Raw genomic sequence first — 15148 nt, 5'->3', positions numbered from 1 at the left:
GGCTTTGGCAAAAGTAGTACCTATGATGCTTCTGCTATTCTTATCGGACAAGACAGCATCTTGTCTAGGAAGACAAAACAGGCTAACTGCTTACCTATCAAATTTTACATTCACTAACTCAAAATTGTATGGAAATTGAATAAATTCTCTACTTACTGGTTTTGCAAACTAATCAGTATTATTAGAATCATGTCACAGTAAATGTATATATTAATAAATCCTAATCCAGCTGCTCTTAACGTTACATACACTAATTAATATTTTAAATTTTAATTATTTTAAAATAATTTTTCTCATAGATGTTATTTAACATTCCATTCAAAAGCTGCATTAATTCCCAATGTAACTATCTATTATTGTCGCAGCCCTTAGAAAAATGCCAAAAAATGACAAAAGAACATGTATAATGTAGACTTTCATTTAAAATTACATTTGCAATTACATGAAAATATTGAAAATACTGTTGTTTTATTATTCTTTTTTTTTTTTTTTTTTTTTTTTTTTTTTTTTTTTTAGACGGAGTCTCGCTCTGCCACCCAGGCTGGAGTGCAGTGGCCGGATCTCAGCTCACTGCAAGCTCCGCCTCCCGGGTTCACGCCATTCTCCTGCCTCAGCCTCCCGAGTAGCTGGGACTACAGGCGCCCGCCACCTCGCCCGGCTAGTTTTTTGTATTTTTTAGTAGAGACGGGGTTTCACCGTGTCAGCCAGGATGGTCTCGATCTCCTGACCTCGTGATCCGCCCGTCTCGGCCTCCCAAAGTGCTGGGATTACAGGCTTGAGCCACCGCGCCCGGCTATTATTCTTATATAATCAAATAAAGTACATGCTTACAGCATGAATGATTTCTTACATATATAAATAATACATTAAATTGTATAGCTTTTGTCCTAGTATTTCAAACTTGTGAAATGTTCAATATTAGTTACACCATAGAAGGGAGACAACTATAATACTATATAATTAAATGAGACAATTATTGAATCATACATTTTGTAAGGTAGTTGATAAAAGTTATTATACATTGGACATTAAATTATTTAAAGCTTTTTTCCTTTCTCTCTAAAGATTATAAACAGTTATAAACTGAAACCACTGCCCTTTCCCTTAAAAATAACCTCCCCCAACCCCACTGTACTCCAGCCTGGGCAACAGAGTAAGACAGCCTCTAAAGAATGAATGAATGAATGAATGAATGAATGAATGAATGAATGAATGAATACATAATGCAACTGGAACTTTCTTCTGTTTTTGAAAATGTGACCAAATTATTCATTGTTTTAAGTACTGTTTTACCTTTGGGAAAGTGTATTTGTGTGTGTGCATGTGTATGTTTGTAAAAATAAGCAGAAAATAAGCTGACTTAAAAGCACCAATCTAAATATAGGAGAAAAAAACCCTTAAGGGAATAAATGCTTCCATGAATATATATAATACCAAAAAAAAATTCATTTAAAGCTGTTACGATTCCTGTGCTGTGAGTTGCAAACATATTATTTCAAAGTTCTTTTTTTTTTTTTTGAGACAGAGTCTTGCTCTGTCACCCAGGCTGGAGTGCAGTGGCACCATGTCAACTCACTGCAAGCTGCGCCTCCCGGGTTCACGCCATTCTCCTGCCTCAGCCTTCCCAGTAGCTGCGACTACAGGCGCCTGCCACCATGCCCAGCTAATTTTTTTGTATTTTTAGTAGAGACAGGGTTTCACTGTGTTAGCCAGAATGGTTTCGATCTCCTGACCTCGTGATCTGCCCGCCTCGGCCTCCCAAAGGGCTGGAATTACAGGCATGAGCCACGGTGCCCGGCCTCAACGTTTTTTTGTTTTTTTTTTTTTAAAGTTTTCTGATGGTCTTGAGACTTAAATGTACCGAGAGAGCTAGAAAAGCACAAATTATTTTTTCATCATATTTTACTACCAATATTTCTGATGCTTCTCAATCTACCAGGAAAAACCAACATGAAACCAAAATACAAAAGACACTAATAGATGACCCTAGACATATGACAAAGAATAATCATAAAATAAAGAAGTTCATAAGTATTATTGTCTTAAAATATCAGTAATACTGCATTTCTTTCCTGCCACACTGATTACTACAAAAGGAATATTGATACTTTATTTTTAGAAACAGGGTCTTGCTCTGTCACCAGGGCTGGAATGTGGTGTCATGATCATAGCTCACTGCAGCCTTGAACTCCGGGGCTTAACCCATCCTCCCACTTCAGCCTCTTAAGTAGATAAGACTACAGGTACACGCCACCAGGCCTAGCTAATTTTTTTTTTTTTTTTAACTTTTTGTAGAGGCAGGGTCTTGCTATGTTACCCACGCCAATCTCAATCTCCTGGCCTCAAGTGATCCTCCTGCCTCTGCCTCTCAAAGTGCTGGGATTACAGACATGTGCCATTGCACCTGGCCAATACTTGATATTTTAATACATTATAGCCTAAAAAAAATGGGATGTCCATTAAAGAGATAAAATTTTATATAGATGAAGTATCATCTGTAGAAAATATCTGTAAAATACTGAGAATACTATCCAACCACACTCAAAATCTATCATTGAGACACAACCAGGGTACAGTAGAGTTTGTCAATTAAAAAAAATAACAATGGTTACAAAGCAACAAAAGCTCAAGGGCGCAAAGATACATTTCTGTTCCCACTACTCCCACGCATCTGAATCACCCCCAAGAGACCAAATGAACAATTAAAGCTATACTAAGAACTTAAATTATATTAGAAATGTTCAAAATTGTTACGTCATTTAATGCATTTGTGCCTGTGTAATAAAAATAAATTTGAATACAGTAATATACCATTGAATAGAACATAAATATTAGGGGAGGGGAAAGGTAGTGCTTTGTCAAAATCTTAAATTTTTAACTCTCACTAGTGAGAAAGAATTATGACTATAAAAATTTCTTGAATATCTGAAACTGTACACCTGGCAAAAACAGCACTGAAAATCAAATTTGATGACAGAATAGCATAAATTCATGGAAACAAAGCCAGAAATTTTTACTCAGTTTACAACAAGTTAATTTAGAAGTCAGAATTTATACCTAACACCACTGTTATTTAAAACACATGATTTTCATTTTGTATATTAATATGTGTGAAGAATAAGTTTTATGACTTAGGCATTTGTGTGCACCAAGGATACTGGTCTGTAGTCTCCTTATAATTTTTTTTCTAGTTTTGTTAAAAGGGTAATGCTTGCCTCATGAAGTGAGTTGCAAAGTATGTCCTTCTCTTCTATTTTTAAGAAGAGTCTAAGTACAATAGGTATTATTTGGTAAAACTCACCAGCAAGATTTCTGAGCCTGGTCTTTTCTTTGCGGGACATTTTCATTACAACTTTGATTCTTAAATTACAGAGCTACTTAAGTATTTCATTCACAGTGAGCTTTGGTACTTCCAAGAAATATGGGATCTTTCAAGGAAATTCCCCATTTCATCTAAATTGCTGGATTTATTGGCATTAAGGACATATTTCCTTATCAGTCCCTCTGTATTTCTGCAGAAACTGAAATGATATCCTTTTTCACCTCTACAATGGGTAATCTGTGTCTTTCTTTCCTCACCACTCTGACTATATGTTTATTAATTTTATTGATCTTCACAAAAATCCAGCTTTTAATTTTATCAGTTTTCTCTATTTTTCTGTTATCTATTTCACTGATTTCTGCTCTTTATTATTTCAGTTCTTCAGCTTACTATAGATTTAATCCACTCTTTTTCTTCTGGTTTCTTGTGGTGAAAGCTGAGGCCACTGGCTTGAAACCTTTCTTGTTTTCTAATACAAAGCATTTAATGCTATAATGGATAATTCAGCTGCATCCCACAGGACATGGTAAATCTTTCTTTTCAGTTCAAAATACTTTAATTTTCTTTGTTTTCTTCTTTGACTCGTGGGTTATTTAGAAGTATGTTGTTTCCCTTTTCAATATTTATAGATTTTCCGTCTATCTTTATATAACTGATTTCTAATTTAATTGTATAGTAAAATAACATTTTGTATGAGTTTAATCCTTTAAAATTTATTGAGATTGATTTTATGACACTAAATACAGTCTGTCTTGGTGATGTTCTGTGTATAGCTGAAAAGAAAGTGTACTCAGCTGGTGGGTGAAACACTCTGATACCTACTTTGTTGATATTAATATAGTCGTTTCAGCTTCCTTTTGATTACTGCTAATATTACTTTTTCCATCTATCTTTTTTTCCAACATATCTGTATCTTTAAAAGTGGGTTTCTTACAGACAGTATGTGGTTAGATCTTGCTTTTTTATCCAATATGATAATCGCTATCTTTTAATGGGGTGTTTAAACTATTAATCTGATTATTGACATAGCTGCATTTAAATCTACCATCTTGCTGTTTGTTCACTGTTGCTTCCATTTATTCTTTGTTCCCTTCAACCTTCCTCTGGATTGAATATTTTTAAATTCTCATTTTATTTCATATTTAGCTTAACTTTCTGAGTTGCTGCTGTCATTGCTTTGGTATTTCCTTTAGGATTTATAATACATATCTTTATCATAGTCTACTGTCACATAATATTATGCTACTTTATGTATAAAATAATAATCTATTAACGGTCCTCTGTCTTCTGACCATTGTGCTATTATTGTCTGTTTGTTACCTCTATGTATGTCAAAAATCCTACAATACACTTTTATTATTGGCTTGGATAATTAATGATCTCTTAGATTTAAAAAATGAGAAAGTTTATATCTACCACATATTTGCCATGTCTGGAGTCTTTCATTCTTTTGAATAGATCCAAATTTCCATCTCATAACTTTTTCTTCTGCATGCAGGACTTCTTTTAACGTATCTTATAGTTGAGGTCTGAAAGTGATTAATTCTTTCAGTTTTTATGTCTATAAAAGTCTTTATTTTGCCTTTATTTTTGAAAAAAAAAATTTCACCAGGTATAAAATTCTAGGTTGACAAATTTTTCTTTCAGTACTGTGAAGGTGGTGTTCCACTGTGTTCTGGCTTACATTCTACCTAAAAAACCAAAATTTGCTGTTGTTTTTTTTTTTAAATGGAGTCTCACTCTATCACCCAGGCTGGAGTGCAGCGGCACAATCTCAGTTCATTGCGAGCTCCACCTCCCAGGTTACGACATTCTCCTGCCTCAGCCTCCCAAGTAGCTGGGGCTACAGGGGTCCGCCACCACACCCGGCTAATTTTTTGTATTTTTCAGTACAGACAGAGTTTCACCGTGTTACCCAGGATGGTCTCAATCTCCCGACCTCGTGATCCGCCCGCCTTGGCCTCCCAAAGTGCTGGGATTACAGGTGGGGGCCACTGCGCCTGGCCTCTGCTGTCATTTTTATCTTTTTGCTCCCCTGTATTTAATTTAGCTTTTAAAGTTCCTCTAATTGTTCCTACGATTTTCTCTATTACTAGTTTCCAAGAATTGAAAATTGTGCTTTTATGTAGTTTGTTTTGTGTTTCTTCTGCCTACAGTTCATTGAACTCTTAGAATCTCTGAGTATATAGTTTTCATCAACTTTGAAACTTTTGGTCACTGCTTCTTCAAACATACTTTCTCTCCACTCTCCTCCTAGGATTCAAAATACACATATTAGTCTGCTTGAAGTCGTACCACAGTTCACTAACGATCTGTTCTTTTTTCCTCCATTCTTTCACATCAAGTAGTTTCTACTGCTATTTCCTCAAGCTTATTAATCCTTTGGTAGTACTATTCATAGTATTTTTCACCTTATTTTATTTTTCATCTGTAAAAAATCCACTTGTGTGATTTTTGCCTTCCATGTCTTTTTTCAACATGTTCATGCTTTCATCTACTTTCTTAAGCATATGGAGTCCATTTAATAATACTTGTTTTAATATCCTTGAGGTCAATTGTATCATCTTTGTCATTTCTGTTTCTATTTTCATTTTCTTCTCATTATGGGTCATATATTCTGGTTTTTTGCATACTTCATATATCTCTATTTGGATGCTAGACATTGTACAATTTATATTGGGCTACTATTCATATTCTTCTAAATGTTTTTGGGTGTTTTTCCTAGGATGTAGTTATGTACTTAAAAACAGTTTAGTCCTTCCAGTCCTTTCAAAGTTTGCATTAAAGATTTGTTAGGATGAACTAAGCCAGCCTTTATTAGTATAGGGCTAGTTTAGTTCTACCACTGAAACAACAGCTTTCTGAATACCCTTTCTCATACCCTGTATATCACAAAGTTTCTCTATTCTGTTGGGAATGTGAACTATTCCCAGTACTGTTTGTGCTACAGAGATGGTTCTACTTTTCCTTTTTGGTGGATCTCATCCAAGCCTTATACCCATGCAATAGTCAGTATTCAACTGAACACTCAGGACACGGGTCCTCTTGTAGACTTCTATAACTCTCTTTCTAAGCTCTTTGCTCTCTAATTCCTTACCTTCTAAGCTGCAGATGTCTTAGTTTCCCCAATTTCCCAACTCTGACTTTTCAACTTAGGGAGACTTCTCAGCTTCCACCTAGGTTCCCTCTTCATGTTCTAAGAACTGGAAAATCTCTTCAGGCCATTAGCTGAAGCAATGGAGGGGTTTACCTTCTTTGTTTCTCCTCTCTAAATAATCCTTTTCTGCATGACCTGCTGTCTAACTGCTGAAAACTGTTGTTTCATATATCCTGCCCAGTTTCTTTGTTTAAAGCAAGAAGGTAAACTAGTCCCTGTGACTCCATAATGGCTCAAGCCAAGATCACTATTTAAAATAATAAGCAAAACCAAAATATTCAATTTTTAAAATCTGCTTTCATCTATGGACCACAATTACAGATCACAACTACACAGAAATGTAGGAACTCTTTATTCAAAACATGCTTGTTTAATTTGAAGATTCTGACTAGTGAGCAGCAAAAAGTATACAGTCATAAAAACAAAGGGAATTCCCTTTCAGTCATGCCTACAAAGATAATGTACAAACATGTGCAAAGTATTCAAATGTTGCTATAATTACTCAGTGTGCTCTGATGTTTCAGTAACTGAACATATCAATATGATTACTATTAAGATTATGATGTATTTTATCTTAACCACTTATACATTTCCTAGATATAGCTGTATTCACTGAATTGGAAACCATGAACACTCTTGATGTCTAAATTATGGCCACCAGACATGGCACTGAAATAAGTTATAGTTCCATAGAAAAATACCTTATTCTAAATTTGATTCAGAAATATACAGATCAGTAGGGAGGAGGTACACTGACCAAAGTTAGGATAATGTGAAAAGCAACTATAACTTCAGTGGACTGAAGTACATCAAATATGTTTAAGTTGTTGAGCACATAGTGAAACTAAAAGTAAGAATAAATTGGTTATCATGGAAACTATTATAGAACAACCCCTTAAGATGGATATTAAAATAAAGGGAAAGAATCACATATTTACCCTGTCTTTGCTATATGAACTATCCTATTATATAAACCAATAGCAGATAAAAGAAAGGTTCTCTTTACTGAAGCGACCTACATAATAAGTAGAGAAGGAAAGACAGAATTCGAAAGTCTCCTATTTTGCAACTACTATACAGTAACAGATCTCGGCCTTAACCACCACTGGCTTCCAACATCTGAAACAGACACTAAAGTTCCACCAGCTAAATGAGTATCAGTATCATCTATGAAGTAGTCTTGCCAAAAAAGAAAAATAAACTTGCATTTGATCAAGCCTCAGTAAATTATCCAATTTATAGGAAATCTGAGGGCAAAAAAAAAAAAAAAGAAAAAAATGTCAAAGACAATGAGGATGCAGCCAGAAAAAGCCAGCATCTGGAAGATTCTATCTTCAATAAATAAATGCCAAAAAAGGAGAGGTAAGGTAAGGAAGGGAAGTGAGGAGCAAGAGGAGAGAAAAGACATATCTATCAATCACAATCCTTACTGGTTCTTAAAGTAAGCGAATTATAAATGTCTATAGTATACTATCATTCGTACAAAAGAAAAAATAGAATATATTTATGAATTTGCTTGTAAATGCACACAGTCTCTCTGGAAAAGCATGAGAGAAACTGGTAACACGGTACCTATATGGAAACTAGATAACCAAATGGCAAGTGGGAAAAAGATTTTTGTATCTTTTGAATTGTGTGAACATATTATCTATTGTAAAAAATAAATTGTGTGCTATTGCAATTACAAAGCTTGCCTAAACTAAAATAACCAATTAAGTTTTTAGAGAAACTGCTTTATATTAGAGAAATGACCATAGCTTTTACTAGCAAAAATAGTATTACCTCATCATATGTGTATCTGTAGTCAGCTTTCTTTGATTTGAGGTCCCATAAAACTACTGTTCCAGATTCAAAGCCAATCAAAAGCTGTGATAAAAGAAAAAGGCATATTACCTAGGAATGATATCAATTATAAAACATTTATTTGCTGACAATGAAAATAACTACAATCATTCACATGCGTTGAGTATAAATGTATGATATAAACAAATATCTGTACTGCTAATTAGTAATCACACAAATGACAAATGAGAACACTGCATATTTATATGTCTTTGATGATTAGGGACTCAACATACAACTGACTTTTGAAAACAAAGTACCATTTTGAAGTCTTTTCAAAACTTTTGTATGTATTTTCAAGTTTACAAACTTTTCAAATTCTACACACTATGAGGCAATCTCATCTATTCCATCTATATATCGATTAGTTTCAAATCATATCCAGCTTACATCCCTCTGGTGAGATTCAGACACATAATTCCAATGGCCACATCTCCACTTATCTACATAAAAGCCTCAAAGTAAATGCGCCCCAAACAGAATTAATTATATTCTTCTCTACTCTGCTTCTCTGGAATTCCCTGTTGCAGTGTCTCTCACCATTCCTTATCATGTCTATTCAGTGGCACTGGCTAGAAACCTAGAGGTCATTCATAACTCTGGTCTCTCCTCCAACAGGTAAAATCACCATGTAAATTTAAATTACATTCTATTATCTAATTTACTTCTCTTCATTTCTAGTGCCTCTTCCCTGGTTCAAGACACAAAGATTCCTTTTCGGGTATCCTTGACTCCACTCTTGCTCCTATTTTAATCCATTTCATATTGTAGCTAGAGTAACGGTTCTAGAATACAAACCTAATGGGATAATGTATGCTTCTGTTTAAAACTTTTAAATGCCACACCATTATTTTTAGGATAAACTGCAAATTCAGTAATATGATCTACAAGATCCAGCATGGCTTAACCTCTGTTTACCTCTCCAGTTCCATCCCTTACCACACCACGGCCACTCAATACATTATAGTATATTCTTAAGTTCATACTCTCTTTTACCTTTGAGCCTTTGTACATGCTGCCTCACTACCTGGGCCACTCCATTTGAATGTCATCCGTTTTGCCTGACTAGTCCTACTCATCTTTCAGGTGTTACTTTAGTGATCATCTCCTCTGGGAAGCCTTCCATGACCTACCAAATGTAAGTCAATACCCTTTCTATGTGCTCCAATAACACTTATCTTTTTTAAATCTGAAGGATCACCACACAATAATGGACTTTTCCTTATCTGAATTATTGTGCAGTCTGTAAAACTGGTGTATCTGGGCAAAGATTAGTTTTTATCTTGTTTACTGCAATACCTCTAACACAACACATAGGGCCAGATATGTTACAAATACTTATTATGAATGCATCTATTTCAGAATGGAATGCATATTCCTGCCTCACAAACAATGTACACTGCCCATAGAACCTGTGCTGCCCCCAGACCCCACCTCAGTTTTTTCCAAATCTCAGTATGAGATTTCCTCTGCTTAAAACCTCCTCCCCTTTCATTCAACAAGCAATCCTCTACTAATACTTTAAGTCTAAATTCAGTGTTGCTTCCTGGTTAAGTCTACCCAGTTCCTGTAGAGAAATTAAGATGCTCCTTTTCTTAACCTAGTACCATGCATTTTCATCTATATGTCTCTAATATCTAATACACTTCCTAAGACATAGTAGACACACAATAAATATTTGTTTAATAATTAGAAAAATGATTAGTCTATATCTGTTTGGGTAATCTGGGGATATAAACAAAATTTGGGCAGAACCAGTAATTTTAATAAGACAAATTTAGAAGATTTCAGAGTAGAGGGGCAGCTGGAAGGGCTAGCTATCAAAACTAACAAAATAAGTTTTCCTACTTTAGTACAGAATACAGTCAATTTTTCTGATCTTATCTCTTCTTTCCTAGGTAATCTGAGATACACCTAGGCAATCTGAGATACACCTTTTGGAAAAAAAATGGTGTTTGTTTCCTTTTTCTTTTCCCACTCTTTTCAAATATCTTGGACATGTGATACAGCATTTGAGAAAAGATAAACTTCAGGAATAAGGAAAGAGAAGAAAAGAATAAAATGTAAGGGTTGATGTAAACAGCACTGCACTGCTTAGGACCTTATAAGTAACCTGAGTTCTAGTATTAAATCTGCCACTTAATAGCCATATAACTTTAGGGAAATAATTTTATCTATCCAGACCTTAATAACTTAAGAGGGTTAAACTTTAACCTCTCTAGCCAGCTCTAGTATTCTAAGGATATTAGAAATATATGACAACAGGTTAGAGTTTTATGCCCATAATCTTCTAGCTTTTCAATTCCTTTCTCTACAAAAGCAAGATAATAATAAATATTTAAAAATAGAAAACTAAAGATAGAGCACTTAATTAAAATTGGAAAATTCTTCAATGCTTATTCCTACTGGAATCTTTTATAACCCAGAAATGTTAATGAGCTTATATACTAGTGAGTAATTCCTGTCTAATTTTTCTCTTTGAAAAAGCATTAGTGTGTATGTGGAATATGAATACATTTCTCTACAACATATATAACCAATCAATATCTAGAAAGAAAGCTTAGCATAACAGAGAGTACTCCTGGGCTGAAATTAAAGAAACTGGTCTTCAAATCTCAGATCCGCCAAAGTCTAGCTCTGGAGCTATGGAACACATAATGTCACCAAGTCTCTGCTTTATCATTTGTAAAGTAAGGGAAATTTCTAATTTACAATTTGTTGAAAAAATAAAATGAAATAGTGTATATAAAGTGGCCTGCACAGTGCCTGACACATAGAATTAAATAAATGGTGGCTATTCCTATTGTAAGTCTAACCTATCTAATGTCTAACCTTCCTTGGCCAAGACCTTCACTTAATGTGGCAGTATCCACCTGTAAAGTTAGCACTGAAGGAACCTGCCCTATCACCTTACATCATTGTTCAATGACAAATGTCTAGGAGTTCTTTGCAAACAGGAAAGAGTCTACAAGAAATCAAAGTTTAGATAATACAGTTTATTCTAGCATCCTAATATTTTTAAAATTTTACATATATATATAACTTATTTACTCCATCCTCATTATTTATAGAATGAATTATATATATAATTCATATAATTGTATATTGAGTAGTTGGTATTTTTATTGTAAGTTAGTTGCTAGGGAAAATAGAAACCTGTATAAATATTACCTTTGTGCTCAAGGAGACTTTCAAATTCAGGGGAGCTAAGATATGCACATATTTCTAATAAAAGCATTACGTCATAAATAACACAAAATTTCATAACTAAAGTACTAATAAATGTGAAAGAAAGAAAAAGCATTTTCTGTCAGGATTATCAGGGGAGAAATTATAAAAGAAAAATATTTAATCTGGGCCTTAAAGTATGGGTAGGAATTCAGCAGAGAGATGGAAAGAGAATTCCAAACAGAAGGACTCACATAAACAAAGGTATGGAAACATTAAAGAGCAGTTCATAACTGAAAATATAACTATTTGCTTCAGCACAACATTCAGGTAAAGACATCCTGAAAAATAAGGAAATGCAGGGCTATATTTCACGAAACACTGATTTTACTTGTTAGATACTACAGACCCACTGAAAGTTCTGAAACAGTAGAACATTAAGATTAAAATGGCACTCTAAGCCAGGCACAGTGGCTTCTGCTTGTAATCCCAGCAGTTTGGGAGGTCAAGGCAGGAGGATCACTTGAGCCCACGTGTTCAAGACCGCCTTGGGCAACATAGTAAAACTTTTAGGAAATGGAAAAAAAAAAAAAAAAAAAGAAAGCAAAGGAAAAGCAAAAGACACAGGAAGAATTACAATGACTTGATGTCCAATTCAAGGAGGAAAGGAAGTTTTGAATTTTCCTACCACGCCTCCCATTCAAAAGCTTGGCTTTTAAATAAGTATCTTGTATAAAAAGAAAATTAAGTAAGGATCTAAGTTACTTCATACTTGCTTTATGTAAAGTTTCTTTCAAAGCATACAATGCTATAATTATGACCTAACTCCAAACAGTCTAATTATCCTTTTGTTTACCCAATGGCAAACTAAGAGAACAGTGTTAAACAGTATATCAGCTCAACCTCTCTCACAATTGAGGAAATGAAAAACCTGATTAAACTCCTGCACAAAATTCAGAAGTTTCACTTCACTGATTTCTGATAGCAATAAACTTCCTGGTATTTACTTAGCTTAAGATCATAAAATTATATAGGTAGAAAAATATCATTATTAAATAGAACTACCTGAAAGACTGGTTTGAAATAGAAAATAAATATTCATCCAAAAATATTTATTATTTTAAATGACTTAAATAACCTAAATTAACAATAGCTAGATACTGATTATATGAAACTGGTTTCAGAGTATTAAAAATTAAATAACATTAAAAAAACTCTACATTATTAATTGGAACTATTTATGACAAAAAAATTTTAGGGGGGATGAGATATCAAGACAACTATAACATAAGGCAATCTGTGATTAGTGCTACAAAAATTGTATAACCAAAGTGTTCAAAAGAATCCAAAACCAAAAGAAAACTTTTTATCAGGATTAACAGAAAATCAGGGAAAACAGTCTGAAGAAGCCAAATATAAACAAATAACCTGTAATTATAAGCATTAAGTTTGACTTATGTTTTAAGGTTTTTTTGTCCTTTAAAATTGTAAATGATTCTAATTCTTTCATTTGTTCTTCATTACTAATAAGCATTAAATGTTTATGATATGCAACCTTCAATGGCAATCTCAATTTGTAACAAATGTGATCCTGAAATAGTATGCTTATTGAAAAATACAAAAATTTGTGCATTTAAATAATACATAATTTTTTACAAAAAATTCTACCTTTCCCTCGTCCATTGGATTATCACTTATATGGACCACAGGTCCTGGATGAGATTTAGATGACCTAAAAAAGAAAAAGTTAGTAAGATTTTCCCTTCAATTAAAAACTTTAATATGGCTACATATTTCATTCCAATAAAAATAAATAGAAAATAAGTTATATTTACAAGGAAAGAAAGGATTTCAACAAGTGATAAGTAATAGGCATATAGTTCTTAATATGGATCAAAACAGGGATCAGGGAAGAAGTAGTGACTCATATAAATAAGCAAAATTCACAACTAAGTACACTTCCTGCATAGGAAAGAATCTTCAATTTAGTCAATGATTTGAGTACAGGAAATTTATTGTCAAGGTAGAATTCTCAAAATTACTATTTTTGAATAATGCAGCACCTATTTTATTTTACTCAATTCTAGCCTCCAATTTAGGCATCCCATTTAGTTCCAATAGAAATAGAAAAACATTCTATTAAAAAAAAAAAAAAAGTAATGCCACCTCCATCTGCTCAGAGAAAAAGAAGTTCTACAAATAAGAACATGGTTGAACTGATGCCTATAGAGTAAAAATAAGCATACCTCTAATTCAGAAACTCCCTAGTTTGACAGATCACTCCATTTCATGAGAGCCATCTGTCAAACTATACAGATACCTGCACTAGGCCTATCCACTAGATGGCATGATCAATTCAAAGAACAGACCATGAAAACCCACACTACCAAAGGACTGATATGTGAAAATAACATTCTTGCTACAGGAAGAAAAATCAGGATTAATACACTATTACAGCTATGCTAACACATGACTTACGAGCTATGTCATAGAATTATTCTTATCTCAAAAAGATGTAAATACTGTGGAATGCAACAATACAAGACTATTTGCTTAAAAACAAAAAGAAACATTGAAAAGGGTCTTGCCAATATCCTTAAACTTTGATGTTGATATCCCAGAAATATAAGAAAAAAACTTGTAGAAAGACACAAGATACAAAAAATTTAAGACTGAAGGGTTAGCACTAAAGATCCTTAGGGCCCTATAGTTTAACCTAGTTTTTGTTACCAATATTAGTAAATGAAAACAAGTATCATTTATCAAATTTATTAAAAATTAAGTAAAAATTTAACAAAATTAAGTAAAATCAAACAAAATTAATTTCTACTATATTAACTTTAGCAAACATTTGATGATTTTAAAACGTATCAAGCAGTAGTTTAAACCGGTGTTTTCCAAACATTGGTGGCAACTCATTTGTGGGTCATGACCATCATTTGAAAGAAAAATCATTAGAAGACAAAAGAACAGAAAAAATTAGAGTGATTTTCATTAATAGGAATGACTGTTTATATTTAGTGTTACAGTGTACACAAATGTAAATATATGCATATGTAATGTGCATGTATCTCTATATACATATGCATAATTTAAATTTACAAATTGCCACATCAAAAGAATACTCACAAAAAACTAATAAATCTGTACTTAATATTAAGAACATCTGTCACATATTTAATTCCATACAGATTTACTGATTGGCTATGATACAATGCTATTGTCATACATAGAACTGATGCTTTCGGATACAAAATATTCGCTCAAACTCACAGTTCAATGGCTTTATTCCACATAATGACGTAGCCTGAGAGTGTGAAGGACTCCACATTGACAATATGTATATTACCTCGTTCAGTGCCCACATAGAGCCACTTACTCTGGAAAGGCAGATGGCAAAATGTAACCCTGCAAGAGAAAAATATATTCAAAAAAGAAATTTCAAAAATGGTAAATTTTACTGATTGCATTAGAGTGTTGATTATGATATATAATTCAGGAAGAGCAAAACTGGTATATAACCATCAGATGTATCTATTCATTGTGACTAATATTTAATTACGCTAATTCAGCTTATACATCAAACATAAGGCCCCACAGTAAATAAACAGCATGGCATGATAGAAGGTGAGTTTTGAAGTTAGAATGTATTTCAAAGC

General features: G+C 33.4%; 1 protein-coding gene across 3 annotated transcripts in view; it reads right to left on the bottom strand.

Moving 5' to 3' along the window:
- Positions 1 to 15148, bottom strand: part of STXBP5 (syntaxin binding protein 5) — a 193493-nt gene that overhangs the window by 116551 nt on the left and 61794 nt on the right. For all 3 annotated transcript variants that reach the window (XM_015137165.3, XM_015137166.3, XM_015137167.3), the window contains exons 5-7: positions 14763 to 14897; positions 13158 to 13221; positions 8262 to 8345 (exon numbers count right to left, since the gene is read on the bottom strand). In XM_015137165.3, the coding sequence (XP_014992651.1) occupies positions 8262 to 8345; positions 13158 to 13221; positions 14763 to 14897 (283 nt within the window). The remainder of the gene's footprint in view (positions 1 to 8261; positions 8346 to 13157; positions 13222 to 14762; positions 14898 to 15148) is intronic.

Source organism: Macaca mulatta, chromosome 4 (genome assembly GCF_049350105.2).
Source record: "Macaca mulatta isolate MMU2019108-1 chromosome 4, T2T-MMU8v2.0, whole genome shotgun sequence".
NCBI classification, from domain to species: domain Eukaryota; kingdom Metazoa; phylum Chordata; class Mammalia; order Primates; family Cercopithecidae; genus Macaca; species Macaca mulatta.
Note: the sequence above shows the minus strand (reverse complement) of the source record. Positions and strands in the feature narration are given on the sequence as shown.